We start from the raw sequence: 23,516 nt of genomic DNA, 5'->3' as shown, positions 1-23,516 counted from the left end.
TATATTGAAAGCTTCTAATATTGAACTATTTGGACTTAATCTAGCCCCCCATTTTTTTCTGTGGTTTTTGTTTGATTTTGGGTCACATCTAGCCATGCTTTGAGATCATAGGACCATACAGTGCCAGGGATTAAACCTGGAGCAACCTTATGCAAAGCATCTACTTCAGCTCTTTGAACTGTTTATCTCAAGCCTTCTGTATTTTGTGAACTCCTCTCATGAAGTGAATTGTTAAGTTAAATTAGCATTTTAAAATTTCATAGAATGTCAAATCTTTGTGATGTAAAAGTATTTCCACTTTAGTCTCCCAGTGGTATATGAGGTTGCCAATTTTGTTTTTGGGGCCACACCCTGCAGTGCTGAGGGGTTACTCCTGACTCTGCTGTCAGGGATCACCCCTGGCAGTGCTTAGGTGACCATATGGGATGCTAGGGATCACCCAGGTCACTTGCCCTGCACACAGACTAACCTGGGTTCAGTCCCCAGCATCTTATATGTTCCCCCTGAACACCAGTAGGAATGATTTCCTGAGTACAGAGCCAGGAGTAACCCCTGAGAACCTCTGGGTGTGACGCGGCCCCTCCTCCCCCAAATAAGGATTTTGTATCTTTCTTAGCTAAAAGATGGTATTAATTTTTATAATTTGTGTTTTTCTATAATCTGCATTTTTCTTTTTTGCAATCTGCATTTTCAAATGAGGCAGATTTTCGAAAATATGTCTTCTTTCTTGGGCTAGAAAGAATAAATTTTTAACTTACTGTGTAAATGTAAAAGGAAATTTATTCATGCCAAATATGTTCTATCCCATTTGGCATCAATATGGAATAGAACAAATTTGGCATCTCTGGATAATTTGTTAGCTCTCCTCAAATATGTTCTAACCCAATATGTGAAACCTTAGCGTGGTGCCTGGTACATAGTGGGCATTTAATAACAGTCTGTTATCTTTCAGTCCTTTCTTTTATAGTTAGTTGATACTCTCTTTTCATTTTTTTTTAGGTTCTCCTTAGTTTCCAAAGATAATAGGACATAGCAAAATTAAACTTTTTCCAATTAATTTGTATGAATGATTTCTGCCTTGGATTTGTGAGAGAAGGTTGGAAAGTGTAGTTAGTCCAAAGTAAAATCTTATATTTTATGTTCTTGTGACTACTGTTCCAGATTTTTACTTGTCTTACTGAAAAATGTTTCTTTGAGGTCATTTGGGGATGGGACAGCAGTCCACCCCCAGAAATGCTCACACCCAGAAGTGCTCAGGTCTTACTCTTGGTCTGTGCTTAGGGATTATTCCCGGTGGGTTTGGGAAACCATATGTAGTGCCAGGGGTTGAACCTGGGTCAGTGACATGCAAGTACTTTACCTGCTACACTATCTCTCCAGCGCCCTTCTTTTTGAGATTCTTGAAGTGTGATTTGTATGAAATACTTGGGTAAGTTTGTTAACTATAGAGATAGGCAGGTTTCTGAAATATTAAATATAGCTAAAGCCTTTGGAGGTGTTTTATTTCTTCAAATTGATAGTTGGTATAGTAAAGATCTCATCAGGATATTTGTTTTTCCTTTTTTTGTGGGGAGGGAAGGCACACCTGCCTGTGTTCAAGGTCGACTCCTGCTTCTATTGGTGGACTCGGTACCGTATGGGGTGCCAGGGATTGAACCTGTGTGTGTTGCATGTAAGGCAAGTGCCCTACCAGTATACTATTGCTCCAGACCCAAGAATCCATTTCCCCTTCCCCTTCCTCTTCTATACTTTATGAAGCAGATAACCCCAAACCACAAACAGATTAGGATCTGCATAGGCCTCAATCACAGGCTTTTTTTTTTTTTAAATAATTGAAGGAACAGGGAACTAGCTCATGCACTGAAATATGTGTTTGTCTTTAAATTTTTTGCATTCAATTTTTTTTTTCGGTTTGGGGGCAATACCCTATGATGCTCAAGGATAATGGTGCTTGGGGGACCATATGGGATACTGGGATTGAAGCCCAGTTGACCACATGCAGTGCATGCACTGTACCCAGTGTACTATCTCTCCAGCCCTCTGAGTTTTCTTGGTTGGATGTTAAATTTTGATTTTTTTTAAGTCAGCATTGTGAAGAACGGCAAAAATTTGACTAGACATTTGTTTACTTTTCTTTCATAGTGGGTAATTTTTGTGTTTTGTTTCAGGAACTTCATCTTCTAAACCAACAGTGCTAGCCAATGGTGATCATGGAATAGAAGGGAATGGTAATGCAGGTAAGTGGGTCAAATACCTGACTTACAATAAACACCTTGAATTGTCCTTTTAAAGAGAATTTTTTTATGCAAGCAAATGTATTATTTCTAGGAGTGTTATTGTTCAGATATATTTAAACTTGGCACTATGACATAAAATCCAAAATAGTGGAGTGACTTTTTTCTATCCTTTGAACATTTGTTGTTGTTATACCAATGTAAGAGCTAAGTCATTGTTTCAAATATAAATGCATAGTGATTCTCATCAAATTTTCTTATGTTGGAGCCTTTGACCACTATTGCTATTTCGGCAGGTCTTATCCCTAAATACACACTGCACTGTTTACTGTCCCATAGTTCAGTGTTTGGAAACCTGTGAACTACACATCAAAAGTTCTTCCCTTTTCTCTTTTGTGCTCTGTTTTTCTTTTATTTTCTCCTTATCTATTACTATTACTCATTCCTACTTCGGACAAACTGGCAGGCTACCAAATGTAGCCTGCCCACACGGCAGAGTCTAGCAAACTCCCCGTGGCGTACCCAATATGCCAAATACCAGTAACAATGATGGGTCTCATTCTCCTAAAGAGCCTTGAATATAATCTCAGGGCTAGGATGAAGGAGACGTTTCTGGGCCCTACTCGAGGCAATCGACGAATAACAGGATGATTTGTGATTGTGATTGTGTGATTACTTTGAAATCTGACTCTTAACCCCATTACTAGGATCAACAGTTCCTATGGCTTTCTGTCTCATAACTAGTAAAACTCCCTTGGCCCTAGTATCTGTATATTAGCAGAATTCTTGAAGGACTAGCACTAGCAGTACATGTTTCTAGTAGTAGGACTCAACAGGATGTGCTTTTATATATATCTTTTCTTAGGTAGCTGAAGTGAGAGTCACTGCACTGTTGACTTAAATTGAGTAGATTTCTAATAATCAGGCACACTGTCAACTGCAGCAGAGTGTACTTTTAAGTGGGGCATCACATTTGAGCCACTACTGCAGGGGAAGTAAGCACTAGACATGTTTTGTGTCTGTGTTTCTTTTCTTGTACATGTGTCTCAAACTTGAAAGCCTTTTTTGAGACTGTAGAATTTTTGGTTTCTAATTTTAAATCTTTTGTTAGCAATAGTAATTTACCAGGATTTAAAATTTATTTTATAACCTTAGAAAATGTATGTGTGTGTGTGTGTATAGTATCTGAGATTTCTCGATAACTACACTTTGTTGTGAATATTAGTTTCATTCAGTGATGCTAACTTAGTGTTGATCCTTATCAGAAGCTCATAAATTAGGAACTCTTTAAAATCTGGGTTCAAGTAGAAGTTCCACCTTTTCTTCCAGGTCTATGAACTGAAATTTTTGTATTTCTTGATAATCTTAGGGGTGTGTGTGTGTGTGTGTGTGTCTATGTCTATGTCTATGCTTTGAATATGGTTGCCTAATCATTTGGTTTCAAGGAAACATTTATAGAAATATTTCTGGTTTCCCCCCCTCTTGCCCCCCCCCCTTCTTGTTTGATCACACTGGTGATATTTGGAGGCTACTCCTGGCTCTGTGCTTGGGGTTACTCCCAATGGTTTTTCAGGGACTGTATGGGTTCCCTGGGGATGGAACCCAATGCATGCAAAGCATGTGCCTACATCATTGAGTTATCTCTGGCCCAGAAACATCCTGTTTCAAAGGAGAGATAGTGCAGGGATTAAGGTGATCACCATGCAGCCAGCACACCTCATTGTTCTCCCAGCATGGCCAGATACGGCCCTCAAGGTCCATCCCCACTGGGGATGCTCAGTCACAGCATTAAACTTCTGTATCTAAGAATCAACCAGGAGGGTCCCTCATCCCCTGGCCTCCTGAGTACTACTTGGGAGATCCCCTTCCTAAAACTTTGGGAAAAAGCAAGGTCAGCTTTAACCTGAAGACAGTATTTGGAGGAAGGAATGGCTGCAGGTGGTTAGTTTGATCAGCCAGTTGAAAGAATGGGTAGCAGAGGTAGCTCAGTATACTAGAACACACTGTATGGAGGTGGCCTGGATATGAGCCCTGGCATTGCATGTTCACCCGAACACTGCCAAGAAGTAACCCTGGAGCATAGAGAGCTACTGCCTCTGAGCATTGCCGAGTGTGATCCAAAAACAAAAAAAGAGAACATTGTGGGTACCATATCTTTTCAGGAAGAAAAATATTTCTGAAAGGCACAGAGTAGATCTTCAGTAAGGTATCAAATCCTCCCAGAAGAGACTCAAAACTATATGTAGCAATTGCTTGTCACCGCTGCATTTTCTTTTTTGGGAGGGTGGGCAGAACACCTACACCCTGCAGTGCTCAGGGCTTATCCCTGGCACCTAAGCTCCAGGTGCCATATGTAGTGTAGGGAATTGAACTGGGATCAGCTGCTTGCAAGGCAAGTACCATAATCCCTGACTATCTCTATAGCCCTCACTGCTGCATCTTAACAGTTCAGGGGTGGTGGTGGATGGGTGGGTAAAAAGTGGGTGAACATGCAGCTTCACTCTTACTGTTTCTAGACTTTTAGTTCTTGGCGACTAACCACCATTTTGTGAACTGCTTCCCTAGAGGCATTATGAAAACATGTCTTTGTACTTCTGGTTTCCTACTCATAGGTAGAATGTATTATGCACACCTGGGCAGATGTTTGCATTCTGAATTTGACTTCTTAACCATGTTAAGATGTTTTACTGAAAAGTTGTCCATCTCATTGGATTTGGGAAGAAGTGGGAGAGGGAGGGGGAGGTAAAGATTGCATGTTTTTAAACCATGTTGTGTTTTTGTTATCATTTGGCTATCCCTAACTGGGACATGTATTTTGGTGCCACTTTGCAAATTCCCATTTCTGGTTCCTTCAGAACCAGTCATAGGAGCTGACCAGCTTCATTGATTGTATATAAAGGATTTATGAGCAACTCACTGTGTTGAACCTACTGTTTACTAATAATCTGTGCTTTTCCACCCTTTCCTTCCCTTTCCTACTCTTCTTCCCTTTCTATTTTTCTTCTCCTAGAAGCCTAGCGTGTCTCTCAACACTGGGGCTGCTGCAACTCCAGACCAGTGATCTTTCCTAAGCATCGTAATACTTCTAAAACCTCAGCATTTTGCAGAGCTTTGCTTTCCCTACTTGGACACCATATAGAAGAAGCTGAGTATAGTTCTTCGGGGTCCATTTCTGCTGATGCCTGAGCAAACCACCTGCTTCTTGTGCCCTGCAGGGCCTGATGGAACCTCCTTTCCCTTTGTGAGCACAAAGTACAAGCTGAATTCTTTTTACTTTTAGTATTCTTACAAAGATCATCTGTCTTTTTTTTTTTTTGGTCCTCTTTTAAAATTCATTTTATCACTTAGTTCATCTCACATTTTTCTTTTTGTTGAACATTTTTAGTTGACCTTTTTGTTTGATTTTCAGTTCTTCAACATGAACCCAAGGATATTATAATAACAAATAAGAACATGTGCTTTCATAAAGGGATTGAGTCCACCAGAACTGCAGTGAGCCCCTCCTTTCCTCTCCCTTCTCCTGCCCTCTGTGAGCTTGCTTTTTGGGTAGGGTAATCTTTAGGTTATCCGTGTTTCTCCCCACCTCACTGAAGTATGAATATTAGCTGTCTTAGTGTAAAATTTTCTGATTGAGTAGCTCATAAGCTTAAGTCATTATTTGCAATTTGGACTGAAATTGTTTTTATTGCAAAATTATGATCTAGATTTATATTACCCTGAAAATTTGATAATACTGTTATTATCTCAAATTTTAAATTTTGACTAAGATTGCTTTCTCAATCATGAGTTGCCGAATAAGAATAGAAAGTTAAAGAAAATGAAATTCTAGTTACTGGGATGTTGATTCAGATAGAAGAAAACTTTTCTATAGAAACATGAGAATGGATCACAACACAGTGAAGAACCACAGTGAAATTATCAGGTTTCTGATGGAATGATGATCTGATTGATGTTAGACTATTCAGGATTAGTAGCCTTTTCAGCTCTGCAGGAGTCTTGGATAGTGTGCTCAGTGGTTGTAATTGGTGGATCATGCATGAAGATCTTTGTGTCAAGTCCTTGAACTTGTAAAATTTATGAACGTTCCTAAAGTTTAGAGTAATCTCAGTGGGGCTTTCTTAATTCTTTTTCCTAATTTCCCCAGTCTAGTGGCTTTAAAAAAAAATCCTGGAGTCTTTGGGATAAATAACTGGAAAGTTTCAAATGATAAACTTGGATTATCAGAAATAGACTATAAAACATGAGCTGTTTTGGAAATCTTAAAGAAGTTCTGGTTTAAGATCTGTAATGTGAAATTCATTTCTCTTACTGATTATGTAGGTTTTCCTAAATTACTGATTATTTGAGATTAAAATAAGTAAATGGCAGCATGTCCTGGGGAAGAATTTGAGATTTTGAACTTTGTTTGATACCGTCTGACACAAAATTACTTTTAAGATGATAGTATATTCTGAAAATTTTAGACTGAGTATTTTCAGTGTGTTTTGGGATTTCAGAAACATTTCTTCTTCTGGTCAAAAGAATTGGTTTCTCTGCCAAGGAGTCCTTTCATGGATTCTAGAGCGAAAACATAAGAGATGCACTTATTTAAAAGAGCTTTTGCTTGCTTACCTTCTACGCAATGAGATGAACATTTTTACTATAGGTCAACATACCATCACATAAAATATCACTCTTTACTTAGTATTATTGTTTTCGTGTCTTTTGAGGAGGGGGTTGGGGCAGGAACTTTTTCAAAGTCTAACTTTCACAAATCATGTTTGACATCTTTCCTTCACCTCTATAACACTGCATCTTCTACGTCACTGGAGCTTACCTAAGTAATGGGTGGAGAAACCTGGATACAAATCTCAAAGGCACACAGTCACACTTCATAGTTGATGTTGATTTTTTCCACCTTTATTTCCATTTTCTTATGTTTGTTTTTGTTTAAAACAATTTTATTGTTCTTTTGGTTTTATGAGATTATCTAAATTTTAGTACTAACAATCAACTAAAATCTGGTATGTGTTGTTTTTCTTGATTCATTTTGAAAGAAAATATTTTAATGTTTCATACATGGTTTCATATGAAGTAGAGAGTTACAGAGAAATGCTCTATTGCCATGATGTTCATACTTGAGTAGCCCAGTAACTTACTCACCAATGAACCAACCACATTTGTGTAGCTTTCTCTGCTGAAATGTAATGTTTCTTATATGCAATCTACCTTTCTCTATATTTTTCCTCCAGTGTTGAAAATGTAGAACTTTTTCTTACAGAATATTTTTATAATTTTGTTCTTGCAACTGAGTGTAATTTTTGTGACATTAGAGTTCGATAGTTTGTATTTTGGGACATTTTAATGTGATCAATGTGCTAAATAAACTATACTAATAAACATCTGACATTATCACCTTACTGACTGAATTTTGACTGAGATCTTAATTTCTGAATTATAATATGACTAAATAAAGATTATTGAGGCTTGAGTTACTAGTCTAACAGTTTCTAACCCCACCCATAATAATGCTCTAATCGCATTGCTGCTTATTTTGGCCAGATATTTTCATTTACATTGTTTTGGGGTTTGGGGGCTATACCTTGGTGTTAAGAACTAATCCTGTGCTGTTCTTGTGGGATCATGTGGGCCAAAGATTGAAACTGGTGCTCCCTGTGAGAAGAGTGTACTCCAGCCCTTTGAGCTGTTTCCTTTTTACCACTTTGCTTTCTCTCAGAGAATAAAATTCCATTTATTTAGAATATGAGAAAGGATTAAGAAGGCCAAGCGACTAATTGATATTATAGCATCTGGTGAGAGACATTTGGCAGAGCGGCAATATAATTATTCCAAAACACAGTTTTCTCAGCATATCAATTATTAATAGATGCCTTCTAATACATTTACTTTTAGTTTCTTCCAATAAAAGTTATATTTACAGGTGTAGGGATATTAAGTGGCAGAGCACCTGTCAAGCATTTTTCAGGTCTTGATTTCTTCCCTGGCACCACATGCCCCATACTACTCTCTGATACATGTCTGATATATGCCTGGTCACCCGTAAGCACTGCCAGATAGGGCTGTGGTAACTCCTGTACTGTGGGATCGGAGCAACACATTATTGCTGGCTGGAGCATTGACTTTAGAGCCAGGCTAAATATCACTGGGAGTGATTCTTGGATCACCTGAGCACTGTTTGAGAGAATCCCCCTGCCCCAAGTCATATTTGCAGTTTTTCTGCATTTCTGCATTTCTATCTAATGAAACTTGTCATATTTGATAAAACTAATTTATTCATTATTTGTTAATTTTTAGTATACTCAAATAGAAAAAATTTAACTGAATACTCAATTCCATAGCCATTTTAAGTTGGATTTCTTTGCAGTAAGTATATTTGAAAATATGATGTATTGACTAAATTAGGACATCAAAAAGGTTCTATCCCTGATGTATTTTGCGTAGTATAAGGGACTTTATTTATTTATTTATTTATTTATTTATTTTGCTTTTTGGGTCACACCTGGTAATGCTCAGGGGTTACTCCTGGCTCATGCACTCAGGAATTGCTCCTGGCGGTGCTCGGGGGAACATATGGGATGCTGGGAATCAAACTTGTGTTGGCCATGTTGGCTGTGTGCAAGGCAAACGCCTCACCTGCTGTGCTATCGCTCCAGCCCCGGGGACTTTTTTTGAAGTTTGGTCTTCCTTTCTCTGCCTCCCTCCTCCCTCCCTCCCTTCCTCCCTCCCTCCCTTCCTCCCTCCCTCTCTCACTCTCTCTCTCTCCCTTTCTTCTTTTTTCTTTTCTTTCTTCTTTCTTCTTTCCTCCCTCCCTCCCTTCCTCCCTCCCTCTCTCACTCTCTCTCTCTCCCTTTCTTCTTTTTTCTTTTCTTTCTTCTTTCTTTCTTTGTGATTGAACCCTAAAATTCAAGCTTTTTTTTTATTGCAATTTGAGTTCTGGGTTTCCATGGAAAGTGGGGAGAGGGGGTAAACTCAGCCTGCCTAATGAGCTGAGGATGAGTGCTGCCCAATTTTTTGAGAGGAGAGCAGAGGGACAAATAGGGGATCAAAGAAGTTGGGTAGAGATGAAAAGCCCTATTCTGTGGCCTGGAACGTCTGGCACTTGCCACCTCAGGAAGCTTGTCAAGGTTAGTGGCATTCATTCTTCCAGCTGAAGAGCAGGTGTCAGCAGGTATCACCCTGCCAACATAGCCAAGGTGAGGTAGGTGTTGAAGGTCACAAAGGTCAGTATGAGCCAGAGAGAGAGAGAGAGAGAGAAGGGGAGGGGAGGGGAGGGGAGGGGAGGGGAGGGGGGAGGGGAGGGGAGAGGAGAGGACAGAGGAGGGAGGAGAAAAGTGCCTGCTATAGAGGCAGCTGGTAGGGTGGGGGGCTGGCAGGAGGAATTCAGGGGTTATTGGTGGTGGGAAATGTACTGGTGGAGGGATGGGTTTATTAAGAAAACCTCAATATGTGTCTTGAATTGATTTAATTAAAAACACTCAAAAAAAACTTGAACAAACTCAATAAGGGCCAATGAAACGGCTCAAAAGGCTCCGTGTAGTGACACATGCCTGTCATGCACAGCACCACAGCTTCCTGGGTGCCTCCCCAAAATAAAAGCCAGAATCTCCATATGTTTCTTTATAAAGAGAGCACAATCATTTATTTTAGGATTTGTTTTTTGGCCACACCCGATTGTCCTCAGGGCATACTCCTTGCTCTGTGCTCAGGGATTGCTCCTGTGGGACACGGGACCATATGGGATACTGTGGATTGAATTCGGCTTAGCTGCATGCAAGGCAAACATCCTATTTGCTTCAGTCACTATTCTTAAGATTGAAGCAGAAATCATTTTAAAAGTTTTTCTAGTCCCTGAAACAATCAAATTTAAAGTATAAAATGAGATCAGAGAGATGGTACAGTGGACATGGCACTTTCCTTGAATGTGGCCAAATGTTCAGAATCCTATATTTTCTGAGCACAGTTGGGTGGGTTTTCAAAACAAGTAGTGCACTGTTTTCCAAAACAAGTACTGCACTGTTTCCCATCGATTTGCTCGAGTGGGCCCAGTAACGTCTTCATTGTGAGACTTGTTACTGTGTTTGGCATGTCGAATATGTTGCAGATGGCTTGCCAGGCTTTGCCGTGTGGGTGAGATACTCTCAGTAGCTTGCCAGGCTCTCTGAGAGGGGCAGAGGAATCGAACTCAGTTAAAAAAAAAAACACTATAAAGTATAACTCATAAACCTAACTTAAAGTAACCTCAGGATTAAACTTTCAGTGATGGGGGAAGTACTTGGATCTTTAATATTTAAGAAATGTGATAGAACAGCTGGTAAGGTGCTTGCCTTGCCTATGGTTCACCTGGTTTTACCCCGGCACTACCTGCGATCCCTGAGCGCCACCAGAAATGATCACTAAGCACAGAGCTCTTCTGGGTGTCACCAAGGACAGAGGGAGTGAGATGAATTGTGCTTATGGTTGGATTTTTTCCCTCTTGGTATTGAGAGACTAAGGAGGATTCTGGTGAAATTTATAGAATTTGTGAGCAGACATAGTGTTAGTTTCATTTCCAAGTCACATGTAAAACTGTGTTATCCTGTTTTATATGATGTTCTTTTCTTTACAGTAAAGACTTAAGCACATAACTACAAATTAAATATTTGTCATAGAGGCAGATTACTGTATTTATACTACTTGGGGCTTGATACAGTATTCTAAGTGCTCTGTAAATGGCAGTGTTACCCCTAATTTTCTTCGTGGTCAGAGCAGGTTATTGTGATAACTGTTCTGAAAATGATTTGATAGCAGCAGTCCTTCAGGTCATTCCCAGAGTAAAATAGTAAACTATTTTGTTAGAAGCGAGTAGATAAAGTACAAAGGATTTAGCACTAGAGGAAGTCTGAAGCATTAAAATGTGAAATCTTTCCAGAAAATTGTAATGTCAGAGTTACTGAATAGCTATTATAACCACCCCCTAAATTAGCATTGTAATTCACAATTGAAGTTCAAACAAAAAACAGCACACTGTGTTCCCAGATGCAATTAATATTCCTTACTACCCACCCCTCCCCTCACAGGATCCTGGAAACACAGCTTTGGTTCTTTCCTTTTTCAGATATAAGTTGAATGTTGGAGACAAATCAGCAAAATACCAACACTTAATGTTTCTTAAAGTTTGTTATTGTTCCTGATTTTCTGGTAAAAGAATACTTACCGGAAAAATCTACATGTGCCCATTAACACAGCATGTTACATTCACTTCAAGGGTGTTTAGGCAGTTCATGAAACTTCCAGGGCAGTGCTTAAGATCCTTTATCTAAGCAAAGCATTTTATTGTGCTATGAGCCCTTTGATTTCAACTTCTGGGAATTTTTTTTTAATTGAATTAGACAAAATATCGTCTTCCTGAGGTTGAGTGAGGCTGATATAATTTCAACCATTTGTTCATCTGGTTTGCTTTTCATTATAAAATAAAGCTTCACACTATACCCCCTCAAATCATATGTAGATGCAGGATATTTCCTTTTTTGAGAAGTTGGCTGTGGGAGGAGAGGTGCTAATGTCCACCGGGGCTTTGTGCATACCAAGCATGGACTCTAAATCTTTTAGCTATATTCTACCTCTTACCCTTATTTTCCCCTTTCTTAATTTATTTGTAATTCTTAAGTAAACATAATTTTTTTTTTTTTAAGAAAAAGGAGAGCAGGGCTGGAGAGAGAATAAAAGTACAGGGGATAAGATGGTTGTCTCATGCTTGTCCACTCCATTTTAAATCCGGGACATATGGTCCCTGAGCACTGCTTAGGGTCACTCTAGAGTGCAGAGCCAGGAATAACTCATAAGCTTTTCCTGGTGAGGCTCTAAACCCTCTCCCAAGATAAAGGAAGGAAAAAAGCATTGTATATTGTTCTAATTTTAGTTGTAGGCAACTTTTAGTTTTGTTTGGTTTATTATATGTAGAAGGAACTTTTGGTGCTCAGGGACCACTTCCCAAGCAGTGCTCAGAGTCACCCCTGGCAGTACTCCAGTGACCATGCTATGCAGGGATTGAATCTGTATCGCCCATTTGCATAGCATGTGCTCAGCACATCGAGCTATTCTTCCATCTCACCTTCTCAAGAATTTTTAGATCATAGAACTACCACCAATTCACAGAGCTGCTCTAAGCTGATCTTGGATTTCATCTAAATCTAGACTTGGACAGAATTTTCTCTCCGAGATGTCTCGTTAATAATGAGGATAACTGGGCTGAAGCAATTGCACAGCGGGTAGGGCATTTGCCTTGTACATGGCCAACACAGTTTCGATTCCCAGCATCCCATATGGTCCCCCGAGCACTGCCAGGAGTAATTCCTGAGTGCTTGAGCCAGGAGTAACCTCTGTGCATTGCCAGGTATAACCCAAAAAGCAAAAGTAAAAAAATAGAATCTGTAACACTCTTTTTTGAGTGTCTAAACAGTAAATTAATTCTTCTTTTGAAAAAGTTGAGTTAGTTTAATAGGGTTCAGAATTGAACCTAGTCTGATAAGTCCTATGCTCTTTATTACATTAGAAAAAATTGAGTAACCAAAATAATGGATTTTCTTTGGCTCTTGGCTATGACTTACAGTGTTCAGGACCCACTCTTAAATGGTGCTGGGAGACTATGCAGTACCAGAAATTGAACCCAAGGCGTCTACTTATAAATGTGTCTCTAGCTCCTGAGCCGTCTTCCTAGCTTCCTAAAAGATGAATTGTTATCAGAAAAGTACATCTGTAATGTTGGATTGTCTTATTAGCTATTCTGTACTCTACTACATTATGTCACATAACAGTGAATGTTCGTACATACTAAGTGTGGTGGCAGTCTATGCTGAGGCAAGGACTTTGCATGTAGGTATTGTTTTTGTTACTCTTTTTTTTGGTGGTGGTGGTGGGGTGGTGGTGGGCCACACCTGAAAGTGTTTAAGACTACTCTTGGCTCTGTGCTTATGGGTTGTGTGTAGCAGTGCTGGGGGCCCAATACTGTGCTGGGGATTGAACCAGGTTTAACTGCATGCAAGGCCAAGCCCCTTAACTACTATACTATCTCTCTGGTTCTGCATGTAGGTCATTTCTTTTGAGAAGTGATTCCAGGAATCTAAGGTGGAAAACTGGGAAAGAAATTTACAAAGAAGAAAATCAAGTGTAATAGAGTATTTATTTTTTGTTTTTTAAGGCTTCCTTCCCTTCTTAGTTATTATGATAAGGGGCTAGGGTTTCTCTCTCTCTCTCTCACACACACACACACACGCGCACACACACACACGCACACAAACTCACATGGCTATGGTGCCTCTTGCACATGGATTTGCATATCAGGTTGTAGAACTTGTACACCCAACTGAGGTGCCCCGTGAGGTTTGCACTCTTTGGCGTGGTACTTGCACATAATGCTCATTGAAAGTCACACTAGTTGACTCTAGTGCTCACCAGGGTTCATTGTGGGGCTTGAACACATGCTTCCCAGGATCTCATTTCCTTTCCTTGTGTCCATTTTTTTTTTGGTTTTGGTCCTTGCCAGTGTTCACTCCTCTGTATCTCCCCCTCGCTCTCTCCAAAACTTTGGTACTTACCATATGTAAGTACCAAATACGATTTCTGACCATTTATAAGCCCCAGCACTATTTCATGGATTCTAACAGAAGTATTTTTCACTTAATTACTTCCATGGATAAAGAGGACATCTGAGGGAATCTATAGACTCAGACTTTTCCACTCAAGATATGAACTGGATAGCAATATTGACTATATTTGCCATCTCTCAATTAACTGTACATTTGGTTGGTTTGTACTTGGAGCTTAACAGGCTGCAAGATAGTCTTGTCTCTGACATTAAGAGATGGCAGGAGACATAGAACACTTATTTGGTTGAAATAAAGTACTGTCAAATCATGCCTACATACATTTGGATGCAGCAGCCATAGTTGAAGTAAAAGATGAACCTTAAAAGGTCGGGAAGTGAGGAGCTCCTTAATGGCCATGATCCCAGAGACACACAAACGAATCTCAGAACCCAGTGGCCTTTGGCAGAAATGTGTCCAGACTTTGCATTAGGCTACCAGCACAGGGCTACCCCAGGTGGGAAAAGGTGTTGTCCCTACAACTATTCCCCCTGGCAGCCCGGTGGCCACCATCTTTCAGAGTCCATTGGACAGTCAGGTATGGGCTAACAGTGACGAGACATGTCGGGCTTCACAGAATGGGGTGGAGCCGCTCCTTCTCCCCTCCCCCCCATGTGTGATAAAGTAATTGCTGGCATTAAGAGAAAGAAAATACTTGAGTCCTTTGTAACTCTTAAAGGGGTTAATAAATGTAATACAATATTGGGTGATGACTTAATTTTCATATAGTTCTTTTATAGATTAAACCCTGTAAATGCTTTTATTAATAAATAATTCTCTGGCCATCAGTGAACTTTCCTATTTAAGTGATTGGATGATACCATTTTAATTAAATTAGAGCATATCTGTGTCCATTTTTCTTCGGAGGTACGCTATTTCTAGACAACAGATTGAAGGTGAATCTTTGAAGATTCATAGACAGAGATATTTTGGGGAAAGAAAATTAGCTTAGTACTTGGTCATTGTAGAAACCTGGCACATCTGATTCTCCACTCCTTTTTCAGCAAATGAAATTGAGATAAGAGAGCTGGTGAGATAGCCCAATTTGACATGCCTGGCATGTTCAAGGCCTAGGGTTTGATCCTGGTTTCCATACTTCCCCAGCAGCACTAGTACTCATGATTCCTCTGAGCACTAGGTCATCGGGTGTAAGATAATATTGGTTTGTCCTTTCTTCCTTGCCTCAGGGAGCTTAGGTTTGTCAGGTTACACCCATCACAGTGCTCCCAAGTCACTCCCATTCCTCTGTTTATCTGTAAACTCTTCTCTGTGCTCTCCTCCCCAGCCACCTAATCACCTTTTCTCCCTAATCAGATTCTGTTAGCTTGTAAGATCAGATCCTTCTAAGAACACTGAATTTGTATTGTAATTTATGTCTTAAAGCAATGTCCTTTCTGTATGGACACAGGAAGACAGTTAATATTAACTTAGGAGTTGATTGACTCTGAATAATATTTACTCCTGGGCATCTGCTTTCTTGACTCAGTTGCCCTTAGTTCCTAGCACCCCCAAAGCAGGGTCCCAACGAGGGACTGAATGGACCCAGGGCAAGTTGTGAGCTACCCTGGCATCGAAATGGGCCAGGCCAAAGCACCACTATACTCAACTATAAGTTGAGGGCATCATCATGGACAAATGCTGTCATGTTATTCGTTATTCGTCGATTGCCTCGAGCAGGCCCCAGTAACGTCTCTTTCATCCTAGCCCTGAGATTATATTCAAGGCTCTTTAGGAGAATGAGACCCATCATTGTTACTGGTATTTGGCATATTTGGTACGCCACGGGGAGTTTGCCAGACTCTGCCCTGTGGGCAGGCTACATTCGATAGCCTGCAAGTTTGTCCAAAGTAGGAATGAGACAATAAGATGTCATTAAAAAAAAAAAGTTCTGATAAGATGTGGCGCGGCCGCAAATGCGGCCGCGTGGTTCCAGGATCTGGATTTTATAGTCTCTGAGTCTTGGCCGCTGATGGGATTACACAGTGCCAGGGGGCCAGGTGGTGGGTGTGACCCCCACCTACTGGAATTTGGAGGATCTGGGTGGAAGATGCTCGACTCCAATCCGAGTAGGCTTGGAGGTCTCGGTCCCGGAACCCGCGTGGCTTTGTCCCTCTACCAGTACCTTCATGTGTGCGGAGAGTGGTCTCAGCATGGTGGTGGCTGGTCCTGGAGGTCTTCGGCTGCCGGAGCCCTGGTTGGGGCGGGGAGGAAAGCTCAACCCGCTCCCCTCCAAGGGGCCCTGGCGAGGAACACCCAGGTGCGGGGGCAGAAGACTGCACTGTTCTCCACCACCATGCTGAGACCACTCTCCGCACACATGAAGGTACTGACAGAGGGACAAAGCCACGCGGGTTCCGGGGCCGAGACCTCCAAGCCTACTCGGATTGGTGTCGAGCATCTTCCACCCAGATCCTCCAAATTCCAGTAGGCGGGGGTCACACCCACCACCTGGCCCCCTGGCGCTGTGTAATCCCATGCTGTCATGATCCAAAGATAATTAACGAGAGACTAGGACCCTGGTGGGGCTAGGAAGACTAACCTGGCCTGAGGACTGTGGAATATATAGTGAGATATCCTCAGGAAGAACCAAACTGTAAGTTTATATCTCTTACTGTGCTCATGCAGAATGACATTGCTAGAAATATTGGAAGTAGATTTACTACAACTATTTAAGTAGATTACTACCTGAGGTAAGAACACACCCTCTTTGGGATCCCACCCTTGAACCATCTCCTAGTAATCTGGAATAATCTGTTTAGATGAGATTTTTATCTGTGAGTTTAGGAGTGGTTTTACATCTCTTTGTTGATATGTTCAACCCACCTTTGTGTCACCACCTTACATGATTACTATATAAACTAAGACTGTAAGCTCTGAGGGAGCAAGGAGGCGAGAACTGAGCAGGCGGGGGCGGAGACGGAGGCTGAGACTGGGGCATGGGCTCAGGCTCGGGCTCGGGCTCCAGAGGGCAAAGTCGGAGGTGAGAGGGGCTCAGGCTTGAGAGAGAGAAGCAGAAGGGGAGTGAAGATTGGAATATACACTACAGTTAATACCGACCAGCCTGGTCCTTGTTCATTCCTTCGCCTACATTGCCATCGACCTCCCCGGGGTGAGGGAAGTGGCCCGAGACCACTGAACTTGGGCGGCGAGAGAAATAGAGCACCACCGGCCTTTTGAAAACACACAATCAGGTGCACAGTAGTGGGTGGAGCGTCACTGGAATTGGCCCCTCACCCCCTACCCCAGCCCTGCTGGGTATTGCTACTATAAAAATAAGTAAAATAAAATGAGATGAAATAGAGTTGTAAATTGGAGATCAGGTAGAGAGTTACAGTGGATAAGGCACATGCCATGCATGCAGTCGTATTAGGTTTGATCCCCAGAACCCCATATTATCTCTGAGCCCAGTCAGGAATCATCTCTGAGTGCAGAGCCAGGAGTAGCCATGAGCACCACTGGGTGTAGCATAAAAACAAAAACCTTTAAAATTGTATCAGTTGTTAAAATTGTGTTGACATTAACCTTCTTACCGTTTTCATTGATAATTTTTTTGTTGTTGTTAAATTTGGTATTTTGGGGGTTGGAGGGATAGTACAGTGGGTAGGGTACTTGCTTGCATGAAACAGACCTGAGTTCAATCCTAGTATCCCATATGGTACCATGAGTTTGTTGTTGTTCTTGTTGTTTTGTATTTTGGGTCTTTAGTGTTTTTTTTTTTGTAAAATGGTGATCATATGATGCTTTTGCTTCTGCTGGTGCTAAGCAGTAGAGACGCTGTAAGTTCTGCCTTGCATCTAATAAATATCCTTTTAATTAAGATTAAATGTGTCTTTGAATCTGTGGATTAAACTCGAGTTTTCCCCTCTCCACAGTGTGAATATAATGTTTCACTGATTTTTGTGCCACATCTGACAGTGCTCAGGAGTTGCTACTGGTAGTACTCGGGAAACAATGCAATGCCACAAACTGAACCACTATTTTTATTTTTTAAATTCTTGGCACCATGACTTACAATACTGTTAATGGTAAGAGTTTCAGACAGAAAAAACATTCCAGCACCACATTCTCCCCCAATGTCTACTTCCTACTCAAGACTTTCTATTCTATTGTTCTCACTTTCTATTGTTTGGGACATTTGTTATTCCCCTATTATGTTTCTTTATACCCCACATACGAAATAAATCATTCTCTGTCATACCTGTCCCTCTCCTAATTTATTTTTTATTTATTTTTTATTTTTTAATGAATCACCGTGAGATAGTTACAGACTTACAAACTTTTGGGGGGGCTGGAGCAATAGCACAGCAGGTAGGGCGTTTGCCTTGCACTCGGTCAACCCAGGTTCAATTCCCAGCATCCCATATGGTCCCCTGAGCACTGCCAGGAATGATTCCTGAGTGCAGAGCCAGGAGTAACCCCTGTGCATCGCCAGGTGTGACCCAAAAAGCAAAAAAAAAAAAAAAAATTTGGGGATGGAGTGATAGCACAGCAGGTAGGGCGTTTGCCTTGCACACTGCCGACCTGGGTTCAATTCCCAGCATCCCATATGGTCCTCTGAGCACTGCCAGGAGTAATTGCTGAGTGCATGAGCCAGGAGTAACCCCTATGCATCGCCAGGTGTGACCCAAAAACAAAAACAAAACAAAAAAAACCAAATAGACTTACAAACTTTCGTGCTTATGTTTCACTCTTACAATGATCAAGTACTCATCCTTCCACCAGTGCCCATTCTCCACCACCAATGTTCCCTGTATCTCCCATCAGCCCCCCCTTCTAATTTTATTCTAACTTCACTCAGTTTGGTACTCTCCAGATCCATCCACGTAGCAACAAATTGCATGATTTCATCTTTTCTTATACCCAAGTAGTTTTCTGTTGTGTATATATACTATACTTTCTTTTACCTGTTTTTTTTTTGGGGGGGTTACTTTTTTGTTTTGTTGTTTTCTTTTTTTGTGTCACACACCTGGCAATGTTCAGGGGTTGCGACTGCCTCTGCACTCAGAAATTACCCCGGCGGTGCTCACAGGAACATATGGGATGCCATAGATCTAACTCAGGTCTGCCACCTGCAAGGCAAATGCCCTACTCACTGCACTGTTGCTCTGGCCCCACCTTTATTATTTTTTTTTGGAAGGGGGGTGTGGACCTGAATACCCGCAGTTGTTCTGGACTTATTCCTTGCTCTGTGCTCAGGGATTGCTACTGGCAGTGCTTGGGAGGCCATATGGGTTACTTGATCGAAACCGGGTTAGCTGTGTGCAAGGCAACCACCTTAATTGCTATATTATCTTGCTGACCCGTGTACCATAGATTCTTTATTCAGTCATCTGTTCTTGGACAGTAGGTTTATTTCCAGATTTTTGTTATTATGAACATAGGAATGCAAATGTGAACCCCTACACTTGCACATAAAGTATTCTATCCAGCCCTTTGATCCATCTCTCTATCCCATATGTTTTTTGATTCTCACTATCTGTATCAGATTCTAGTCAGAAGACAAATCCATATAGTATTTTAATCAGGGAATTAATTACTGGAAGGTAAAGAGAACTCTTAAGCTATATGGGAATGGCATATATAGGGAGCATATACTATCTGTAAGATGGAGTAGCAGGAACTGGAGCAAGATAGCACAGCTGGGAGGGCATTTGCCTTGCATGTAGTCAGCCCAGGTTTGATCCCAGCATTCCATATGGTCCCCAATCAACACCAGGAGTAATTCCTGAGTGCAGTGCAGAGCCAGGAGTAACCCCTGAGCATTGCCAAGTGTGACCGACACAAAAAGACCAAAAAAAAAAGAGTGGCTAACATAAGGAAAGGAATTTGGGGGAGCATGACCTTCTCTTTCCAAACTGTTTCTCATCTTGGATTTCTTCATTGAATGGCTCGTGGAGGTTTTTCTGAATCCCTGGGGAAGTCAGCTTGGGGCCAGCAGTGGAACTTCTATGAAAATGACTCAGGTCTGTCCACTAAAAATTATTGGGGTTGAGTACCACGGCGTGTTGTACACACTGGTAGGTCTCCTTTGGAGCAAGAGGGTAGAAAAACACACCAGAAGCAGTAGACCCTTTCTCCAGCATTGTCTACTAAGCTGGCATAGGAGAAATACTCATAGGGTCTGGTTCTGTGATCACAGTAAAGGCTGTGAAGGGGAGATTTTAAGCTATGAGGCATCACATTCAACTGGCACAGTCTACTCCTTCAGTCCACACTTTTTTTTCCTTTTTTTTTTTTTTTTGCTTTTTGGGTCACACCTGGCAATGCACAGGGGTTACTCCTGGCTCATGCACTAAGGAATTACTCCTGGCGGTGCTCAGGGGACCATATGGGATGCTGGGAATCGAACCCGGGTCGGCTGCATGCAAGGCAAGTGCCCTACCCGCGTACTATTGCTCCAGCCCCAGTCCACACTTTTTAACCGTACATTTAAGTTTTTATTAATAATTCCTGGATTTCCAGCTAACAAGATACAACTATCTCATATCATGAGGAAACTTAGTCCTGCGTATCTGTTGCAGGATATAATGATCATCCCTAAGTAACACTTGTATTGCTTATACTCTTATCAAGAGATTGTAAAGCTAAACTTTTGATAGCATACAATGTAAAGATGTATAGAAGAAAATTTAAACATAAACAAAATGTAGCAAAAAATAAAAGGCCATCATGATTCTCATTTTTGTAATTAACCATAAGTTCATAATTGATACCTATGATACCCATTTTATATTTTCCTTAACCTCAGCAGAGCTGCAAGAGGTTTCTTGCTTGGTCAGATCACCCCACATTTCAATCATTTGTTCCCTTATATGTGGCTTTCTTTGAGTCATGATGTCTTTCCATTAATCTTTCTTGTGGACAGGAAAGTGTTAAGAGAGGCCTCAGAGAATTCCAGGCTCCAGGCACGTCCTATATTTTTTCATTGTGAAGCAGTAGCCCAGCTTTTCCTGAGTAATCAGGATTGATCATTCTAGCCAGCAGAGTAACCCATTTTTCTGCCTGATGGTTGAGTAGAAAAAGAAGTTCCAAGTCGCCTGATAGAAATCTTATTTTCAAATTCAGTTGAACCATAGCTAAACTTTCTGGTAGATATATTTCATTTTTGGAGACTTAAGAATTTCAAACTAGCAAATCTTAAGTTGTCAGGAGTGGACATCAAAAACTGTGAGAAGGGTGACTCAGGAAATAGCTCGAAGGGGTGGAGCATAGCAAGAGGTAGCTGTCAGTTATAATCAAGGAGCCCTGGCTATATACCATGAGAAAGTTCTTGATAATTTTTTTGTCTGTGCAGTTTTGGTCTCTGTCCAAAACTCATTTCTGAAAAATAAGAATAGGACTATCATCAATCAGCTCTGAACAGTGGGAACAGAACCACTAGTAATTACTTCTGAAGAATGAGAACAGGACCATCAATAAATTAGACATTTGTAAATTAGTGGCTGGTGCTATAGACATATAGACCAAGAAATAGCCAGAGTATATGTCTAATCCAGTAAGGACCAGTCTCTGCTTCTCTTTAACTCAGTCTCTCCCTAAGTTAACCCTTATTTTCTACCCCCTTCCCCAAAAGGGAAAAAAATTAGTTTAATAACTTGCTATCAAGTGGTATAATCTCCCTATATGGTACCATATTGGTGACTTATTGGACTGCTTATTGACAGATTAAGTACGTGGCAGTAACTTAAGACAGGTCAGTCTTGTTTAGTGGAAGGTCATGTTGTTGAACCCATCCATAGCCTCTCTCCTTGCCACTGTGATCACTATTTCATGGGTCCATAAAGAAGTTCTCTCATGGTTGGGGAAAAGATTGTGACTGATAGTCACTGAGTTTGTCTTTTTGTCAATCTGCTTATGAAGGACTTCCTCTGTAGTTAATGCCTTTTCATGTTTAAGTGGGCATTTTGTTCTGTGGTGCTGGCATCTCTTGCTGGCATATTTTGCTCCTTCATGTATAAACGAGGCTGGATTTTTCTGCTTTATTCAGCTGGTCATGAAACTCTCTGAAGGCAGTGTTGACATAGGTTACGGGCAATGTGGCACTGTAACAGGCCTCAGTTTGAAGGAGTCTGAGCCCCTTGCTTACGGGATTTACTTCCATCTTTGAGTCTGTTTAATTTTGTTGTTTTATGTATTATTTCCACTTGAATAGCAAGGTAATTGGATTGCACCTAGTCTGTAATGAGAAACTCAGATCATTGGTATTATTATGCTTCTGGTTAGGCATTTAGTCTACCAACTCCTAATAATAAGCCTGAAGCTTTTTTTCCAAAGATGAAATCTGGTTCCTTAGAGGATATAGATTCCCCCCCCCCAAAAAAAATCTATAAAAAATCAGTTATCCCCCTTCTCCCAAACAACTGGTATACTCAGATGTGTTACATTTATCTCCAGAATCCAAAAAGCCCTATCAGGTATCTTACCTCTATTTTTATTTTGGTGTTATAAACAGTAATAAGTAATACATCATTCATTGTGAAAGTTAAATCTTAGTATGTATGGGACCATTGGTTCAGGTACTTAGTATGGCAAGTCTCATTTGGTAGTTTATTTCCCATCTTCTACCTTGCAGTATATCTTACTAAACTATCTGTATTTGCTACTTTCTACTCATCAGACCCAATTGGTAAAATGTAAACATAGTGGGCCAGTGATTTTTTTTCTTTTTTATTTCATGTTCAACATCTCTGTGGTAGGATAGTAGTTAGAACTCTGAGGTAAGGTTCAGAGTCAAAAATGAAATGCATCTGGTGTCCTTTGCAAATTTGTATTGGGGAAAAAGACATTTTTTCACGAACCAAAAAAAAAAAGTCAAAGGCAGTAGCAGTGGTTGTATTGGATCATGCTAGACCATCTTGTTTTTCTCCAGTAAAGATAGTCTCAGATACCAGCTGCAATAGAGATTCTGGAAGATCTATCACATCTTCCAGAAGAAATTGTAATGCACTGGATTGTGAAGTTCCTTAGATGCCAGAGTTCTAGACTGACGCCTACTGGTACTATCTGGGGGACCAGTAAAACTCTAGAAAAAGACCCTGGGTAGCCATGATGAAACTCACTAGCAAACTGGCTAGGTGCCAGACTTTATGAGGACAGATTCGACTGGCTGTCTCACTAACTGCACCACAGGGGCAAGGTGAGAAGAAAAAATGCTGGAATGAGGCACATTTTATTATTTATTGCTGGAACCTGTGCATACTATAGGTGCATACATAGATTCCATTCATTCTTGAATGAATTAAGTGCAGTTTAAGGAAGCATTAAAATGATGGTGTCTTTGTTGTGTTTGATGCATTCAATTTGGTTAAAGAAAACTGTAGTTTGACATAGTCATCCAGCTGAAATGGATGAATCTGAAATTCTGAATAGTTGAGTTAAAGGATACCTTGCAGGATTTGATTTAAAGAACATTGATCTCCTGCCAGGACAAAAGTAGAATCTCACTCAACTGAAGATTTGGAATATGTGTATATAGTTAGCATACTCTAGATATAATTAAGACCAGTGGCTGACAAAGAGTTTTCATATTTTCATTACTTTTTCCAAAGCAGATAGAAACTACTGTATCAGGTGATTACCATGTTAGATTATTCCTTCTTTGCACTGCCAGGGATTGGACACACATAAGTTGTGCACTCTTCTATAGAGCTACATCACTGGC

General features: G+C 40.7%; 1 protein-coding gene across 1 annotated transcript in view; it reads left to right on the top strand.

Annotated features, from left to right (window-relative positions):
• MAP4 (microtubule associated protein 4) overlaps nucleotides 1-23,516 on the top strand; it is a 166,785-nt gene that overhangs the window by 75,158 nt on the left and 68,111 nt on the right. Inside the window, 1 exon segment of the mRNA XM_056129475.1 lies at nucleotides 2,169-2,237. Within this exon segment, the coding sequence (XP_055985450.1) occupies nucleotides 2,169-2,237 (69 nt within the window).

This window comes from Sorex fumeus, unplaced genomic scaffold (assembly GCF_029834395.1).
Source record: "Sorex fumeus unplaced genomic scaffold, SorFum_2.1 ptg000072l, whole genome shotgun sequence".
Classification (NCBI taxonomy): domain Eukaryota; kingdom Metazoa; phylum Chordata; class Mammalia; order Eulipotyphla; family Soricidae; genus Sorex; species Sorex fumeus.
This window is presented reverse-complemented; position numbering and strand designations above follow the sequence as displayed.